The 20,283-nt window shown below is 40.3% G+C and overlaps 1 protein-coding gene across 5 annotated transcripts in view; it reads left to right on the top strand.

Moving 5' to 3' along the window:
- The window catches only part of LOC108149959 (teneurin-a), a 156,848-nt gene that overhangs the window by 92,869 nt on the left and 43,696 nt on the right, over positions 1–20,283 (top strand). For 4 of the 5 annotated variants that reach the window (XM_017277877.2, XM_017277875.2, XM_017277878.2 and 1 more), the window contains 4 exons: positions 9,567–10,784; positions 11,442–11,636; positions 14,326–14,535; positions 16,743–16,928. In XM_017277877.2, the coding sequence (XP_017133366.1) occupies positions 9,567–10,784; positions 11,442–11,636; positions 14,326–14,535; positions 16,743–16,928 (1,809 nt within the window). The remainder of the gene's footprint in view (positions 1–9,566; positions 10,785–11,441; positions 11,637–14,325; positions 14,536–16,742; positions 16,929–20,283) is intronic. The other variant, XM_017277876.2, reaches the window with a different exon arrangement.

Genomic DNA, 20,283 nt, shown 5'->3' with positions numbered 1-20,283 from the left:
TGCTGCTTTCTCCCTGTTTTTTGTTTTTTTGTTTTTTGTATTTAGCACTCTCCCCATTTTCCTGTTTTTCCTGCTGTTTTTTGTTTACAACTTGATAATTAAACACGTTTTGTGCCTTGCCTGGTGTTGTGTGGTGGTGTTGTTGTTGCCTTCCAAATTATATTTACAGGTCAATTTAATTCTTTTTGCCCATTTCTCTTTTCTGCTCTGGCAAACCCTTGGCTTTACGTCCGTCCGTCCATCCGTCCGTTACCCCTTTGCCACCTTAACCCCCTGTTGCCTCGCTGTCTGTCTGTCTGTCCGCTTTTGTTGCTTCAGTTGCTTCAGTTGTTTTTGTTGTTTTGCCCCGGCAAAAACTTTGCACATTAAAATATGTAAATTTTAATTTGAAACAAAAGGGTTGACGGTTGGCGAGAGGGCTTCCTGCCAACCGTTGACGGCAATGGCGACGATGACGACGCCTCACAGCCACCTTAAAAAACCCCCTCACTTTTCCCTGACCCCCCCCTTCTGCCCCTCCAGGAATTTTCCTGTGGTAGCCTCTGTGCCCCGGCATTTGATCTAGTGAAACATTGGCACAACTTTTTGGACACTTTTAGCGTCTGTGCGTCGACATCTGGGCTGCCAGGTTCTTCTTACTTTTGGCCCAAAACCACTCACGACCCCTTTTCAGCGGGTTTTTCCGACTGCCAACTCGTTTTTTTTTTTTTTTTTGATGATGAATCTAACGCAAAGGCATTCAAATTTATGTGGCTAAAGTTGAGATTCAACAAAAGCCTTTCGTCTGCAGAAATTTGTTCAGGGCTTTTGTGAGTGATTTGTCTTGTTTTCCTTTAGGTATACAGGTAAACAAGTTGACCATAAATCGAAGAATAATTGTTGTTCACAAATCGAACTAGAATTTACATTGATCATTAAATAAAAATTGTTTGCCTTGCTTTGTTCTATTTCGTGCTTTATGTTCTTTAAATTAATTAACAATTTATGTTGAATGCAATTTCAATTTTTAAACGCACAACAATTTTTTGTAATATTAAGCAGAATTTAACCTCAAATATATATTTAAATTTCTTTGTGAAACTATTGTTTAATTTTAAATTAGGTTTTCATGTTTGTGTACATGATAGAGTTGAAGTAAATTCAAAATATTTTTGGTCATTTTAGAGTGAACATATTAAGGCGGAATATTTTTGTGCCACAGCACAAATAGCTTCATCAACACAACACCCATGTCCTTTCTTCGGATGCTTTTGTTTTTGTGCCATCCATTCCGAATTCGAGCCACTCATTTCTCCGTCTGCTTTCCCTCTCCCTTACGCACTTTCTCCTCGAGTCTCCTTCTATTTTCTCACTTTCTCCCTGCGTTTAATTTATTATCTACGCAGAAGAAGCAGCAGCAGCTGCTCGAGAGACGGCGGCACTGATTTACAGTTGGCTAAAAGCTGCGGCTTGTTTGGTGGGTGGCTTGGGTGGTTTGGGTGGGTTTTTGTGGGGGCTTTTTGGGTGGCAAGGTTGTTGCTGTTTTTGTTGTTGATGGGGCTGCGGTGTCACAGCATTGCAAGTGAACGAAAACAAATTTACAACAAACCACGGGAAAAATATATGTGATGCCACTTGGCACATGGCTCGCCCCCCTCCCCTTTCAGTTTCCCCATTTTTGCCACGCCCCCTGAGCATCCCCTCGCCTTTTGGCACAAAATGAATTTAAGTTGAAAAGTTGTGAACATTTTGTGGATGTGGGGATGGGGTGGCATTTTTGGGTGCTGCGTGTGGATTTCACTGATTTAATTGTTGGCAGCCAGCAGCAGAAGCAGCAGCAGCGGCACATGCTTGAAATTTATCTTTTAAAAATAATGTATTAATTTTTGTGGCACCCCTCGACCACCCTCTCTTCCACTTAACCGCTATAAACTCATTTGTGTAAAAAGTTTTTGTTCAGTGTGCGTAAGTGAGTGAGTGTGGGTGCGTGCGCGTGTGTGTGTGTGTGTGTGTGTGTGTGTGTGTGGCAAATGAATTTACGCTTTTCCTCTGTCTTTTCACGCTCACTGTTTGCTTGGGGGTCGTTTTATGGTTAAATAGTTTTAGAAACTGTGGTGTTTTAGGATACAGACTCGGGAACAGGTGAACCAGAAATTAATTTACCTCATTTTTATATAGTAAATATTTCAGTAGTAGTCAAACTTTTCCCTCGTTTCCCTGTGTTTGCTTTGTAATTCTCTATTAATTAAGGGTTTCGCGGGTGGGGAACGCCAGCTGCTTTGGGTATTTAAAAATATATACCCAAATATATATACGCCCAGGAAAACTGTATACTCATATACAAATATGTGAGGCCCATTGTCAGTTAATTAACAGGCAGACAGCTTGCGTTTGTTTGTTTGCCTTGTCAGCCTCACGAGTTGTTCTCTTTAATTTGATTTACATACTGTCTCCTGCCGCAGCCTCCTTCCCCGTTATGCCACGCCTCCTTTTGCCCCTAACCCCCAAAGCAAACAATCGCCCAAATGATGATGGGGGACTTCAGGCTTCGAGCAAATTAACACAAAGAGCTGCGAAAATAAAATGAATATTTTCTGTTGCCTACTTATGAGGGCTGCGGTGGTGGTGGTGGTGGAAAATTGGCCAAGGAAATATGTTTGTTCTGGCTTGAGTGTGTGTAACTTGTCATAGGGTATTTATAATTAAAAAAATGTGTAATGTAAGTCTTTAAAGTTGATCAAAATTTAAGTCAAATTAAAACCTTTACAAAAAAAGTACTTTTACCTTTCACTACTTTTTGCTAAGTATATAAAAAAAGGGGTCCCGAACCATGTCAATATCCTTAAAAGATAGCACATTTTTGGCTGTTTCCCAGACCAGTTAGCAACGTGCTGTGTGTGATGTTGGCTGACAGCTTAAAATCCACATTTGCATATTGGAGCATAATGCATATAGCGATCTCCATGCAGCTGTCATTTCTGTCCCGATAATCGACCGCAATGTCAGCAGAGTGCGAGCGAGAAGGAAAAGCGAAAGGGAAGGAGAGGGAAAGAGAGGGAAGAGGCGGTGAAAGTGATAGGGCAAGTGCAACCGCAGCAGCAGCAGGAAAAACAGCTACAGCAGCCACCCATAAAGTTGCATAAATGTTTGCCCAGCGATTTACAAATGTGCCACTTTCTATCACAACAAAAGCAGCAGCAGCAGCAGCAGTATCAGAGCAGGACGGCTAAAGGCGGTGCGAAAGAGACAGTACGAGGGCAGGGCGGAAAGAGACGGAAGGACAGACAGTCAGACAAACGGACAGACAGCAGTTAATATGCTTGACTGGCAGCTGGCCTTTTCAGGATGCGCATTGCAGTAGTTATCGGAAATAGGTTAATCGATTTTTAAGCGGATAACTATCGGAAACTCATTCGATATGCACTGTTTCACAGCCAGATGGAGGCCGGCCACGCCCCCTTTCCAACGCACTGACCCGCCCGTAAAGATTACACGGACAGAAAAATTACATGTTGATGACAAGGAATTTAATTTCAATAAAACTAAACGCATTTTCCATTATTTTTTATTACAATCACAACTAGATTAATTATTATGCACCACATACAAACATTAATTTAAAATGAACTTAGGTTTAGTTGTTTTTTTTTTCAAACCTTTGAAATTTATTTATTTTCATTATTTGATAAGTAATTTTTGCAAAGCCAGCTCAAAACTTGGTTTAATTTATTTCGCGCTGTGTTTTTGGTCGTGCCAACTGGCCAAGTGCGTTCGTGCATTCATCTGTGTTGAAACTTCAGTGGCCCCCCTTTGAAAAGGCCCCCCCCTCACTGTCTACGTCACTGCAACACCAGCTGTGTGGTTACATGCCTTACTGCCCTGCTGCTTTTGTTGCTGGCACTGCTTTTGCTTTTGGTTTTGCTCTTGGTGTAGCTGCTGCAATGACCCCATGGGGCTTATTCCTCCGTACTGTTTTCCACTGCTATACCGCTCTATATTCGCTGCCCGTAAGCTTCGGCCCCTTGAAAACCCCCAGAAACACCCCCAAAACACCACCAAAACCCCCTGGAATACCCACTAACTGGTCCCCTTAACATCTTATCGGCGTTGTCATTTTCAGCAGCTGGCCTTGTAGTTTATGCGATTTTATTTTCATTTCACTTTGCGTTGCGGTTTGCTGGAAATTTAATTTGTAGCTGCCTTTGGCTCTGATGCGGTTTTTCCCAGCCACGCCCCCATTTTCCGAACCGCCTGTCAATCGAAACAGGAAACTCGAATCTCGAAACTCGAAACTCTAAACCCGAAGCACAGTGGGCAAAGTCTGGCGCCCGCCCCTCAAAATGCATCGCAATACATATTTCCGTGGAATATGCAGCCGTGTTCTTGGCAAACCGTAAGCCGATTATGCCAGCTGTTATGATTGGCCACTAGGATGTCGACTTAGCCGACTCAAAAGGTAGGTAGCTAACCGACCAGTCGAGTGCACACTAATTACCGAGATGCAGTTACGTAGCCACGGGTTAATTACGGCGAGTTTCGAGCTCTCCAGTCGTGTTAAACTATCGCAGATTTTGGGGGCTTTAAACAGCGCGTTCAATTGAACGGATCACAAGGCCGGTAAACGTTAGAAATGGAGGCCACAGAAAACGCTAGAGTCTTAAAATATTTTTTAAAGGTGTTCAAAAGTATGCTATGAAAAATATTACGATACTTTTCGTGATGAATCCGTTTCGAACTAAAAATATACATCCCCCAAAGAAATAAAAGATATTCTTGGGAAATAGGTCTTAAAAACAATACTTTTTAAACGAAAAGTTCATCACAAAGATATTTTATATAACGTGGCCAAATAATCCCAATGTTTAATGAAGAAAAAATGCTATAAACTAATATCCTAAAAGCAAAACAACAAACTTTTGCACATTTTATACGTACTGTGTATGTGTATGTGTACTTTCTGCGAGTATCAACTCTCATGACTTTCTCAGTAATTGACTTTTGGCTTGGCTATTTTTCAATTTCGCCATAGACAAATTCAGCCCCCCTCTTCAACCGCAATGTGTCCTGTCAAATGCACAACAACAAACGAAGGCTACATCGTTCAATCAATGGGGGCTTCACTGTACCGAGCTGCCAATTAGTGAATGGAATTGTTCATTTTTCTGCGGTTTCCTTTTGCGCCTAACGAATTATGCAAAGCACTCGGAAATTGTCCTGCTCGCATTTCGTGTTTCCTTTTTCAGGGCTGGGGGAAAAAACATGAGAAAAACATGGGAAAAACAGGGGGGCGTGGCAGCAATGGGAGGGCGGCTGGCCAATCATCCGGAAATGCGAACGTCACGCACAACCGCAACAAAGAAAGTCAATTAGCAGAAGAAAATTCCGAAGAATGTTGGTGAAAAACGAAGAAAAACAAGCTGGTTTCAATTAATGCGTAGACCACAAACAAATTTCCTAAAATCGCTCATTGAAAAGCGGCATAAAAACATATCGAAAGACGACATTTCAATTTAAATTACACAAAACACACACACATACACACACGCCTGCAAAAGGACATTTGTCACATTCAGATGTAATGGCCGCAGGGCGTGCTCCTTTCTCCTTTCTCCTTTCTGCTTTCTCCATTCGCCTTTGCTCCGAAAGGTGTGCGCATGTCGTTTAAATAAATTATTTTCCTCAAGGAAGTGCAATTAAGAAAATGTTTCATAAATTTCCCAGCCGTTGTAACTTTTGCCTGACCCTGACACTGGACGGCTTGGACATGGACATGGTTATTCGGCGTTAGTTTTTGGTCGGCCCTAGTTTTCCAGCCCGGCAGGAGCAATTAGGCAAAAAGTCCTAGTAGTCTCCTGGCCAAAAGCCTGACGATGTGTCTCATTAGGCGAGGATGAGGACGAGAATGAGAATGAGAATTTTTTAATTCATGGCCCTGGATTCGAAAGTGGAGAGGAAAGCTTCTAAAGTTATTGCCCACTTCCCGGGCGAGGGGCGGAAATAATTAATCGAACACATCCGTTGCACACCCTTTGAGCCAGCAACTGGAGCAGAACTCGAGTGGGTCTAAAAATAAAGGCAAAGGAGTGGTTCAACATCTAAACCCCCTTTTAAATGGGGAAAAATCGAGGAAAATCGAGGGGCTGGGCATGTGTCACACTAATGATGTAGGTGTACTGCGAAAAATAATGTTATATTATTTCAAATATGATTTGATAAATCAATCAATTTATTTTTATACTTATTTAATAGTTAAATATCAATTTGGGTATCAAGTGCACATTTTTTCAATTTTGTTGTCAATTATTCTAAAAAAGTTTTGCGGATGTGAAGCTTAAGAATTTTACCAGTCATAATAATGTTGTATTCTACAATCGATGAATATGTTTACCTTTTAAATTATAAAAGGCAACTATAATATTATGTAGATATTTATTATTTTTATACCCTTGCAGAGGGTATTATAATTTCAGTCAGAAGTTTGCAACGCATTGAAGGAGACATCTCCGACCCTATAAAGTATATATATTCTTGATCAGCATCACTAGGCGAGTCGATCTAGCCATGTCCGTCTGTCCGTCTGTCCGTCTGTCCGTCCGTTTATATGCAAACTAGTCTCTCAGTTTTAAAGCTATCTGCATGAAACTTTCCCAAAAGTTGTCTTTCTATTGCAGGTAGTATATAAGTCGGAACGAGCCGGATCGGACGACTATAGCATATAGCTCCCATAGGAACAATCGGAAAAATAAAGGAAAAAAAATTATAACTTTGCTGTTTTTTAATTTTTTGTTTAGTTCTTCGACATTTAGTAATGGTTAAATATTTCCGATTTACGGTTTAAATTTCATCAAAATCGGACGACTATAGCATATAGCTCCCATAGGAACAATCGGAAAAATAAATGAAAAAAAATTATAACTTTTCTGTTTTTTAATGTTTTGTTTAGTTCTTCGACATTTAGTAATGGTTAAATATTTTCGATTTACGGTTTAAATTTCATCAAAGTCGGACGACTATATCATATAGCTCCCATAGGAACAATCGGAGAAATAAATGAAAAAAATTATAACTTTTCTGTTTTTTAATTTTTTGTTTAGTTCTTCGACATATGGCAATGTTTAATTATTTCAGAATTATGGTTTAAATTTTATCAAAATCGGACGTCTATATCATATAGCTCCCATAGAACTAATAAAAATATATAAAATAACTATCTAATAATTGAGCTGCAAATCATCATAGCTTCACTGTTTTTCAGTATATACTGAAGTAAATCATAATTTAAATGTTTTCAAAAGTATTTAATTCATGCAATAGCTGCAAGGGTATATGAACTTCGGCTTGCCGAAGTTTGCTTTCTTTCTTGTTCATTGTGCATTCGTAGAAAACTAGCTTATAGAGCTAAAAATCTATTCATCTTTTTCTTGACTTCGACTTGCGGAATAAAAACTAACTAAATAATCATTAGTGAGAATAAAACGTGGGGGTGGTAATGGATGGATGTCGGGGCTTCTTGGCCATGGGGCAACAAATTGTAATCAAATTTAATTGGTGCCCGAAAAACAACGGAGCGAAAAGGAAACCCGATTCGAATCGAATCGAGTGGAAGGAAACCCAACCCAGGACGAAGAAAAATTTCCACCAGCATGGGTCCTGGATTGTTTACTAATGGGATGGCAGGGGGTGACAGGACACTTGAACGAAAAGCTTGTTAACTTAATAGAACCAACCGGGCCGACTGGGCTCTTAATTTATTAATGACACTAGCCCCATTTATATTTGTTCCCCTTTTCGTTGGACTCAGTTGCCCAGTTTTTCCTCATTATTTCCCCTGCCGTGTATTAGTTTACATGTCAACGAAATGTTTTGTGTCCTGTCAAGTGTCCGCAATTGGAATTGGAATTGGAATTGGAATTGGACTAACAATGGGAACAAGCAACGTAATTCACGTCAAACTGACAACAGCACTTGTACCATTTTTCATATCTTCATGATCCACACGTTCTCGTGCTTCTGTATTTATTTGTGTAGTAGTTCGCACTGTACACACTCTATATATAGCATCGAAATAGGACGCCCCATTAACATAATTTGGATCGATATGAATGGGGAAGGTTAATTGCTTGCATTGGTTTTCGGGTCCTTGGAATGCTGGCTCAAAGTGAGTTGATTTGCGCTTTGGGAAAACGGTGATTGGTGGAATATCGGTGCTGTATTTTAAGAGCAGAACAAAATAGAGAATCCTATTATACAATTGTTGAATATTTTAAAGGTGATAATGATCAAAGATATTGCAGTGTTCTTATTACATGTGAAATTGTTGAGAGAAAGAAACCGGTTGATATTGTTTTACATTGTGAAACTCTTCAATGTATTAAAATAAAAATTATAAAATAAGCTGTGAAGCTTTTAAGACTTGCGTCTGCAATGGAAAGTTCTCATCCCGCACTTGTTTAACTCTTTGTGGCCCGAGTCCTGAGCGCCAACGAGTCCTTCAATCATTTGACTGCCTTCTGTACTGGATGTCCTGGTGGCCAGGACCTGCTGGCGCCGCATTCCCACTGCCAATGGCCATAAATCGCCATCCATAGTTATCGATAAACGATAGCCAGAAGCTGAAAGCCCCCCGTCCACTCTCCTTTTGCCGCTGTCCAAAAGCAAAATGCAAACGTGTTAACAACGGCCACTTTGTGTCCATGTGTGTGTGCGTGTGTAAGCTTGGTAGTGGGGTCAAGGGGTCATGTAGGGGGCTGGGGGTAGTTTTTGATTTATTCTCGTGTGCATATTAATATGGCGTTAAAATATGATGCCAAAATTTATGTGTGAAAAACAGGGCGGTGCAGCAGCTGAAGCCACCAACTACAGCACCACAGAAGACATTATTGCGATTCTCTTGGCCAGAATGGCAGCATGAGGACCAGATTTATGGCCAGCACTGTGAGCATATCGCCATCCCGCTCCCCCTCTTTCGTCCTGCGTATATCCCTCTCTGTCTGTCGATTTATGGGCGCACATTTGGCCAAGCCGAATCGAAAATCCAGCCAAGAGGCAAAGCTGAAACAGAAGACGAACGGCCAGGATATAGTTTGGGTATTCCAACCAGGCGATGACCCCTAATCGGAGCTTTAATTGCACTTTCTGTCGGCAGATAAGACGGCTAAAGAAAAAATCTCAGAATTAAGTTTGATTAATTCAAAACAGAAGAAATAACAAAAATTTCAAGTGGAATATGTGCTGTCATGGCTATAATATCAGATATTTTAATAAAGCGCTAAAACATTCTTAAAAGAAAAGTATTTGGGAGGATTAAGAAATAAATAATTAATGGACTTCTTTGAATTAATTAAAGTGGATATTGTGGTATTGAGAATAAAACAGCACACGCTTTTAAAACACTTATTTCATAAACTTTTATCTTTAAAACTGGTCAGCAACTTTATAATATAAAATAAAATATAGAGCGAGATTTTTTCAATCAAAAATAAAATTAAAATAAAATAAATTGAGGTTATTGTATTCCAAACCGATTAATAATAATAATTTTCGTGAAAGCCTTTGCTAACTAAGATATTTTCTCTGTCCACTTGCAGCAGTCAGCTCGATGAAGCCGAACATGGACAGCACCAACTGCATCCTAGTCCAGGACGTCAAGTCGCAGCCGCACGATCTGCGGGGCGGATTGGGGGGCAAGGCGAACGAGAAGGGCGTGGCCACGGCCTTTCCCACGGAGGAATCAATCCAGACCAGCACCTCGGACCACGGCCCGAACGGAGTCCATGGCCTGCTGAATCCAGCGGCGGGTGGAGCAAACGGAGCCAGTAATTTGGGCATCCAGCAGCAGTTACTCCTGCAGCAACAACAGCCGCACTCGATCAACCAACCGCTCACGCCGCTAGATGCCACCAATACGCAACTGCAGGATCACCACCAGTTGACCTACGGTGGTGCCATGGTCGGTGGTGGACCGAACGGCGCTCTGAACGGCGGACTGGGTGGTCAGTTGATGCAACAGCCGGGCGGTCTGTCCAATGGCCACCACCATCAGGCGCTGCAGCCCCAACTCGGCGGTGTGGTGGAGCTGAAGGAGTTCAATGAGGCCTACCACGCCACCATACCCGCCTATCAGTTCTGGACCCTGGAATTCCGCAACAAACATCCCGCATTCATTAGATTCAATTTCACTCTGCCCTGGGGCGCCCACTTTGCGGTCTATTCGCGTCGCAATGTGGCGCCATCGGTGACGCAGCACGATTTCGTGGAGTTCATCAAGGGCGGTCGACTGGACAGTCATCTGAGACATCGCCGCAGCTCCAATGGCACATCATCCCCACACTCTTCGATAGCCGGCCAGGATGTGGAACTGTATGGCCAGGATCGGGAGAGGGAGCGGGAGCAACAGAGTGCGGAATCGACCCAGGATCAGGATTCGGAACAGGACGAGAGCCGGAGCTTCGACTCGAGTGAGTCGTACGATGTGGAAACGCCCCTGGACACGGCCAAGCAACACCTGCAGCGGATTGGAAAGCCCCAGAGCCACTGGCTCAACAAACGATCCGCCGGCGATGGTCTGCCCGCTCTGGACGTGGATGCCATGACGGTGAATGTGTCGCTGCTGCAATATCTGGACACCGGGCTGTGGTTCATATCGGTCTACAACGACGAACTGGTGGCCCACTCCGTTTCCCTGCTCGCCGAGGAAGCCGAGGGCGTCAGCACCACCTGTCCGAACGATTGCTCTGGCCGGGGAAGCTGCTACCTGGGCAAGTGCGACTGCATCGATGGCTATCAGGGTGTGGATTGCTCCAAAAGTAAGTGGGCAGTAGTGGGTTGCATTCGAATTCACTCAAAAAGGTGCCCAAAATAATTATTTTATCGTGTATTCATCACACTTTCTTTATAATGAATTTTAAATACCATATTAGTTTATTGTATTAAGGGTTTGATTAAATTTTATCATTTTATATATATAGTCAAAACTCATATCACAATACATGGAGTTAACTTAATTTACCATTTATATATTCTAATGAAACTTTTAATTAATGCTTTATTAATGAAGTCAGAAAGAGCAATCGATAAATGCTTAAAAAGTGTTGTTTATTTGTTTGTACAACTTAAATAAACAATTTAAAAGTAATATAATGTTTTAAACTAGTAGAACCCATTTCAAATCCCTTGTTTTCTAAATTAGTTCAAATATTGTAATTTAAATTGGATTCAATATTTATATTTACGTTTTCATTTTATTATTATTAGTAGTTCAGTGGCTCAGATTTTAATTTTGCCATAGACTTTAAATGATTAGAATATTAAATTGTATAATGTGGAAGTACTTTCCAATTATCTGTCAGATTCAGGTCCCCCCAAGATTCTTGACCCACTGTGCGGTCGCCTGGCATTTGAATTTATTTTTCGCTGCTGTCCTTCCTTTCTGACAACCTTCTCCTTTCTCCAACTCTCCACAGGCGTCTGTCCGGTGCTGTGCTCGGCACACGGCCACTACGGCGGAGGCGTCTGCCACTGCGAGGAGGGCTGGAAGGGCGCCGAGTGCGACATTCCGGTGGGCGAGTGCGAGGTGCCCAACTGCTCCAGCCACGGACGCTGCATCGAGGGCGAGTGCCACTGCGAGCGCGGCTGGAAAGGACCCTACTGCGATCAACGTAAGTGTCAAGGACTCGACTCTACTCGACTCGTCGCTTCCCTGTGCACTCAAAAAAAAAAAAAAAAAAAACAATAATAACCCCAAAAATATCTCGGGAAAATTAGGACTAATTATTAAAAAATATCCATTTAGTTGGCTGCTTATAAATTGTATACGTAGGTAGAAAATATACCAACCCAACTAGGCTTATGGTTCAATATTCAAAGTTACACATTTATTGTGTAGCATAGCACCCACTAGACTCCAAATAAAAAAGTATCCAAAGCTCTCTTTGAAAAATACTTTTGAAAATAGACTTTTTAGACTACAAATGAATGAGAAACTTTAGGAACTTTAAAAAACTGATATTTAAACAGATTTATTATTTTTCACAAATGTTTATCTTAAAGATGGTAATAATATTAATAATTTTTTTATCAAGTTTCTAAACCTAAGACAACTTTAAAACTAATGGAGGACTCATTTTTTTTCTTGGCGTATGTGTAAGCTTTTTTGCTGACTTGGCATAAAAATGCTAAAATTATTTATTTGCCTTGTTTGCAATTTGGAGGCAGCCTCGGTTCCGTTCCATGTTGACACTGCCCGATAAGGCCAGTGGACAAGGACAAGTAGGCGGTGGGAGGTGGGTGGCTGGAGGTTGGTTCAGAGAGACAACGACCCAGCCAAGTGGATGCCAAAATATTTCAGTTATTATGCCGACACCTACTCCTCTTCCTCCGTCTGCACTTCTTTTGGCCAAAAATATTCTGGCCTCGCTTATTGTGTGTGGGCCGGGCCCTTAAATTGACAAAGCGAAAGGCAAAGAAATGCCAACAATTTTTCCGTCTCTCTCGCTAGGTTTTTTTTTTTGTTTGTTGTATTTTTCGCCCCTCTTGTCGCGACTCAGATAACTTTGAATTAGCCTAAAAGCAACTAACGAAAATTAAGGGGAATTTTCAAGAGAAAGCAACGAAATGTTAAATAATCCAAAATACACAAAAAATATATGTTTTTGAGTTGATATCGTCTGTTAAAAGTTTGTGTGGGAAAGGTAAATTTTAGTGATATGTTATTTATTATATTATATTTATTGTAGGAAAAAATTCCATTACAGAATGCTTTAAAAAGTTTCAATATACTTACAACATTTTACACATTTTCATTAAAAAGCTTAAGGAATTTTTAGCTGGAGCATTGAAGATAAGAGAAATCCCCCAGTTTTTTATACAACTCATAAGAAGAATGTTTTTAATTCTTAAATTAAATGTAAATTCTATGAAAAACAGTATGCCCCGTGTAAAATGGCTTAAAAAACAACCGTATAAAATATACAACATGCAACAACACTTGGAATGTGAGTCCCTGCTGTTGTTCGCATTTGTATGAGTTCAATGTGTGTATCAGACCCTTGGCGTACGAAAACAAACAGGGACAAACAACAAACAGAATCCAAAAACAGAAACAGGACCAAAAAATGAGAAAAAAAAATAAATAGAGAACAGGAACCAAGACACAGGGAAAACGAAAAAACGTTGAGCAAACATAAAACGTATAAAATCGAATTTATATGTCGAGAGCATATTCCTCATACACATGCAGGCAACACGAAAAGTAAAATATCAGCGGACCACACAGGAAAAGTGGGCGGGGCGGAAAAGCATGGCCAAAAGCCAACACACAAAAAAACAAAGAAGAAAAATAAAATAAAATAAAACAAAATAAACAGAAGCAAAACAAAGCGGGCCAAAGAAAAATTGCAACAACTGCGCAAAATTACCAACTTGAACTAAACTGGAATTTCATTTTAATGACCACTTTTGTACGTGTCTAACATACTAATCATGTCATGTGTGCAAAAGAGGGAGCGAGAGGGAGGCACCTAGGGGGAAAGAGAGGGAGAGCTTTTTGTTTAGCCACGACTGTCACGATTTCACTGCCCCACCAAATATATATATATTCTCCTCTTTTTCTGCCCCTAAACTCTTTTTTCCCCTCACCACCCCCAAAATTACAGTAAAAACTCTGTAGAAAATTATCCTGTTTCGCTGTTCAAAAATATATAATGGCAAAATTCAAATACATTTCCAGTAATGTTTTTAGAAGTTAAAAAGCCATATTAAAAGCTTACAAAGTCGATTTAATTTCGACACAGATATATTTTTTCTGTGGCTCTTAAACTAAAAAGGATCGTTTTAAAAATTGGAACATTGATACATTTCAAAGGAAAACGTTGAGTAGTTTCCTTCAAACGTACTTCTAAAATCTACCACAAACGGTATAATGTAATTATACTATTTCAAGCTATAAATAAATGTAAACTTATTTATGTCAGTTGAATAAGATCATTTTTAGTCTCTTTTTCTTTACAACTAAATAGAATATTGCTTTCCCATTTTGTAAAAGCGAAAGACAAGCATTAACTAGAACCAAAAACTAATTCGAATACACAGCGGGATGCAAGTTGAAATTCGAAGGAGTGACAACTCCACCTTAAGCATTTTTCACTGTACCCATGCCATCCATGTGTTTTGTGTGTTGACTAACAATCGTTTTGTATTCTCTTACCCCAACCGCCAAACGCTGACCTCTGACCCACCACCATCACCATCACCACCACCCACACCCACTGATGATGATGAACCATGACCATGATGATGATGATGACGACGACGATGACGATGATGATGTTTATAACGATGGACATGAAGACGACTGCCTGGATCCCCTGTGCTCCGGACACGGCACCTGTGTCGCCGGACAATGCTATTGCAAGGCCGGATGGCAGGGCGAGGATTGCGGCACGATCGACCAGCAGGTGTACCAATGCCTACCCGGATGCTCCGAGCATGGCACCTACGACCTGGAAACAGGTCAATGTGTGTGCGAGCGCCATTGGACGGGACCCGATTGCTCCCAAGGTGAGTTGTTATGCCCCCGCCAAACCAAGTCCCTAACAAACTCCCGTAACTGCCTTAAAATGTTGAGTGTTTGCCCGGAAATTATATAGAAATAATGTTTGGATTAGGCTCCAAGTTCTATGAAAAACGCATGTAAAATGGAATTTACCTTTAAGAAACCACAACAAAAAGATTACAATTACACAAGGTTAAAGCACTTTTTTTGGGTTCATTGTTCATTGTTGTTTATTTGTTCTTTTCATTATCTTAAAAACTTATAATATAGGTTTAGAAAAACGCATATTATTTCTTGCAAAACCAAAATGCTAACTTGTTAAACAAATGATGAGTTCCAAAAATAATTTAATTTATTTTACATTTACATTTTATTGTTAAGAGTAAACCTTGAAAAAGTTTCCTCGTTAACATTAAACCTTTTAGTTATATGTGCCTAAAACATGTTAAATTTAACCAGTTTTTCAAGTGTTGCAAACCCTGGTCTAACTTGCACATGTCATCCAAAATAAGATGGTAGCTGCGTTCCAAATAAGCCCATTGGCTTTAACTCCAACTCCAAACACTGTATTTTATGCAGTAGCCATAAAGTACCCATAGGAAAATCAGGTACACAGCCGGACAATCACTCACGGCAAGATCTGTCAGATATATATGTATAGTATGGCCCGCCCACTCCGATGCCACTCCGTTGGAATATGATGATGTTTTATGGCCACAACTAAACCCGAAATTAGAATGGAATGCTGAGCCATAAAGCCGGGACTTCCAATTAGGCCCACGGCCCATGAGTTCATAATCATCCGGAATCAGCAGTGGAATCGGTGGAAATTCAGGTACAGAAACAGGGACAGGGGCAATGGCAGTGGCAGGAGCTCAATAAAACAAGCAGCTTACGATGCCACCGAAGGCCAAAGGACACGTACTCCTAATTTGCTTAACTTTTTAGCACCAGAAGGAGGAAAATGAGTGGATTGGGCTGCATACTATAGTATATATATAAAGGTGGACCTGGACCGCCACGTTGACGACTCCTCCTGGCGTAATGAAGCAGAGTCTCATAAAAATTCATTATTTATTTAATACGCAGGTTGTGGCACTGCTCTCTCTCTCTCTATCTCTGTCTCTCTTGCTGCCTTTCATACAGCTTCCACAAAAGCAAATAAAATAAATTTACGCCTGCTAACAAAAGTCATGGGGCCGTGAAGCAACCCCCAAAAAGTGAGATTATGAACTAAACCATAAATTAAAGCTGGGGGCAGAGTGGGAATACAAAAGATTTCCCTAAACCAATCCAATGAAAAATTTACAATTCAAAACTCTTGGCAAAACAAGAGCTTAAATAAGACATGAAATCATTATTTTTTTTTTTTTTTGATAGCTGATTTGGGATCTTTTTTGTTTAAGAGTATAGTGCTGAAATGAGTAAATGCATTACAAAATAATAAAATGCAAGAGAATATTTACTTATTAAAATAGTTAGCATAGTAAGAAATCTGCAAAGTAAGCATGGCCTTAAAACTCATTTAAAGTTTGTCATACGTATAAATGTATGATAAAGTTTTAAGCACTGATATTTTCTAAATCTTTTCTTAAATTGCTGCTGAGCCGCAATATTTTTTAAAAGCCAAAAGAGAAAAGCCAACCAAGTCATGTTCGCTGAATCAATACCCATGAAGTAATCGTACAACCAACCTATGAACCAACTCATGAACCAGAACAGTTGACCATTCGCCGGGAAAATCCCTCAGTCGGGACGAGAGGAAAAGCGACATCTCCGGAAAAGTAAAGCGCGTGGGTGAGGGGGCGGTGGTTGCAAATGGAAATGGTGTGGCAGTGTGGGTATTGTTAGCAAAGTGTGCCACCACGTAAATGTAACATTTATAATGCTGTTTTTATGGCTCGCAACACCACCCGACCGCCTTTCACTCCGGCCACTTTACGTGGAGGGCCCTGTGGCACAGGAGCTTTAATGAATTTAAATGCGCACATGGACAAATATGAAAATTGGTTAGAAAGAATAGCTAACCAGAAAATGGTGACACCATTTACGTTAATGGCTTTTCATCTAATTAGATTCTTTTAAAGAGTTTACTCGCTTAAAATTAAAAACTAATCTTATTTAAATGATTGAGAGTTACATGATTTATTTAGGAATGATAGATGTATCATGCTAATAGTATTTCATTTCATTATTTACTTGTTTTGTCCAGCCGTCTGCAGTTTGGATTGCGGCCGGAACGGAGTGTGTGAGTCCGGAAAATGCCGCTGCAATTCCGGATGGACTGGCAACCTGTGCGACCAACTGCCCTGCGATTCCCGCTGCTCGGAACATGGCCAATGCAAAAATGGCACCTGTGTCTGCTCCCAAGGATGGAATGGCCGTCACTGCACGCTGCGTAAGTAGACTGGAACTTCACTTCCGGATTAAAACACATACAAAAACATATAATTTCTATAGTCACGTTCAAAAAAGGAAATTGGATTGTAAATAGAGATATCATTCAAAATCTACTTAAATAAATTTCGATTTAGTAATTTTTACCCAAAAATAAATTAATTTAACTTATGCTATACAAGAAACGAAGAAGTTTTAAATATTTGAAAAATATACAAAAGTTTTCAAAAGCAATATTACACGGGTAAACACATCGTATAAATGTATGGAATTCCATTTAGATTTGGCACTAAACTATAGATTTTATTTAAAAATGCTTTTAAACATTCAACAAAGACTATTCTAGTTTTAAAATCCTTCAAGCCTGAAGAACCTTACTTTAACTTTGTACGATTTTCTTGTTGGCGGTTGCCGAAATCTATGCAATACCGCCAGTTACTTTGCAACAGCAACTTTGAAGCCTTTACTGCAGTTGCCACGCCCCTCGGATACCGTCCCCGCCCACTGTCAATGTAGCTGCTGTCGCGGATGTTTTTTAAGTTTTGTTTTTTTTTCCTATTTGGCAACGTTGCTGTCGTGCTTTTATCAATTCATTTTTTTTCGGGCTTTTTTTCATTCTGGGAGTCGATGCACCAAAGTATTTTGTAAATGTTTACGCCATTTGCTCTTCACTTCAGTATTTCTCCATCCCAAAACCCTTTGATTTTCGCCCCCTCTTTAGGGAATTTTGAGCCATATCCAATGGTTTTTCCAACTCCATTTTCCCCTCCTTGCGATTTTCCTCCTTTTTTTTGTTGGCTGGAAGTGCGTTTGACAGTTTTGCCGCCATGACTTAACCATGTTGTTTGAGGCAACCAAAAAACAACATCAGTGAAAGGAGCACCAGCAGCAGGATACGACTTTTTCCGGGAGGCGAAAGGCAGGCACTGCAGCATGATAAGTAGCTATCGATTGACAGTGATTAAAACTTTAAAAACAAACAGTCATGTTACAAAAACATTGAACCGTGTGGCGCCCCCTGCCGGCGGCGTTTGGCACGCCAGGCATGCATGTAATGGCATTACGACCCCCCCTGCCCAAGAAGGGGGTTAAAACCGCCCCCTAGTTCCGCGATCAGCATTTCGTTGACGTGTGCAAAGCCAATAAAACTTCCGACGTCATTCAGAGTCACAAGCAATCTTATAGCCCCCGCTCCGAAACACTCTTTGTGTCCCCCGGGAAACACTCTTTCCATCGATTCAAGTGCCGCATATGCGAAAAGGGAGGGGCGCGCCAAAGGGGGGCCCCCCTTAGACGTCGCACCAACACATCCAACATATGGTATCTGTGTCTGGCTTTCGGTTTTGTATGTTTAGAATGTACTTAACGACTTTTCCTCAGTGCTGCCATCAATGACTTACTAAAAAGGAATAGTTTTGATCGACCTTTTAAATTAAAACCGGCACTTTGCAGATTTTATAAATGACTTGAAGCTTTTTTGACCCAAAAAAAAACACATTATAATTTATTAGTATTTACTATTAGCTATTAAAACCATAAATTCAAATTGAAGTTTCACAATATAAATAATCATTTAAGTTTATGTATGGCTATGACAAGATTAATAATAAATATTAGTAATAAATAGGCTTGAAATTACATTTTGTTGTTGTAGATTTTTTTATTCTGTATAAAAACTCATAGTTGTTTTCATAACTGAGCACATAAATTATTTTCAACATTTGATTATGTCCCTTAAAACGAATACCGCTAAAAATACAATAGCCAAATATTAAAATAACATGAAACCATTCAAAGAGACTCCTGCAAATAGTTTCTTTCTAGCTAAAAAATTGCCAAATAGACAGTCAGAGTTTGTTTAGGCGAAATCAAAAGGGGCGCATCCAAAGGGGGAGGGGCCTTACACAGATTAGACCTTTCAGCTGAACTGCAGTCGGCAGGCTACTTCAATGCGGCAGAGTTGATTGAATTCGAAACAGAGATTTCCAGCGAATTACGCGCTACCGAAAACTCCACTCAATTGGCCCTCTTCAGGGGCGAAAAAGGAGGAGGAGGAGGTGTATTTTGGGAGGTTTTTGTAGGGGCACAGACACCCCAAAAGCCACATGCATACTTGATGTCGTAGTTACATTTAGTTTGGTCGTCTCCCCAAAAACACCCATCTGCCATTTCTATTCCCTTTTCTATCACCCGCCGTCTCATTCAAATATTTACTATGTTTTTCCCATCGCTTTTCCTGTTTTTTTTTTTTTATACTTGCTGGGATTTTATTATGGATTGTAAAATATGTGCAGAAGTGTGTTTGGGGAGATTACAACATTTTTTTGAATGGCCAGGCATAAAAAACGAGGGATTTGTACTCCGAAAGTGATAAAATAGAGGAGAAATAAGCTTTGCAGGGGGTGGAAAAGCCAAAGGGGAGGGTTCAAATTGGTTGTTGAAAAACCTGCAGACACTGCTGTGTTAAATACAAATAAAGGCAATAATACGGCTTGCCAACTTGAACTTAAAAAAATACCTAATGGGAATATGAATGGCAAAATATGAGGTTAAAAATGAATTCGATGCGGATTGCGAAAACAATAAACATGGGGTTAGTAAACCGGCTTTTATTTATATAAATATTTATTTATATAATTTTGGGCATTTAAACCTAGAATTTATATGTATATATATCATTTCTTCTTTTGATTTAAAAATTGAAATCAATAGTATTGGTTTCTAATAGATTTTGTGTCAAGATGTCTCAACCCGTTTAAGTTATAAATAGTCTTTCTTATTTTGACTTTGTTTCTTGAACTTAAATCCAGTTTGTGCGCAGTAAATTTGGTCATTTCGCTGGAATTTTTACAGCTCTCAAGGTACGAGGACTAATCCAGTCAACAGATTTGACATATGCCCCCTGCTGCCGTCTTGAGAGTTCAATATTTGCAAGACCACTTGAAGTTATTGCCAATATGTGCACACAAACACGCACTCAACGAAAGAGACGGCACGATTGCGAAAGAAAGAGAGGGGGGCGACTCGTAAACAGGAAGGCAGTAACAACCAGGGAAGTCATTTTATGCGCCGCAAACTTTTTAACATGCCGGAAGCTGAGTTAGCAGCCCCCTTTCCTCCCTTTCTCCCCTTTTCCCCATCAAAACGGGGTGTAAAGGCCAAAAAAAAAGAAAGAAAAAAATAAAAAGGGGGCTCTAAGAGGGGGTGGCGCTACCTTACCCCATTTCGCAAATGACACATGTCAAGTGACATTAACTTTGCGTCAAATGCTGTCGTGGCACAAACAAATAAAGCCCGAAAAAAAGAACGTCAAAATGGGGCCAAATCATCTATCGTTAGGTTACGTTTCGTTGGGC

This window comes from Drosophila elegans, unplaced genomic scaffold (assembly GCF_018152505.1).
Source record: "Drosophila elegans isolate 14027-0461.03 unplaced genomic scaffold, ASM1815250v1 contig_149, whole genome shotgun sequence".
In the NCBI taxonomy this organism is placed as follows: domain Eukaryota; kingdom Metazoa; phylum Arthropoda; class Insecta; order Diptera; family Drosophilidae; genus Drosophila; species Drosophila elegans.
The sequence above is the reverse complement of the archived record's forward strand: the minus strand, read 5'-3'. Positions and strand labels throughout refer to the sequence as shown.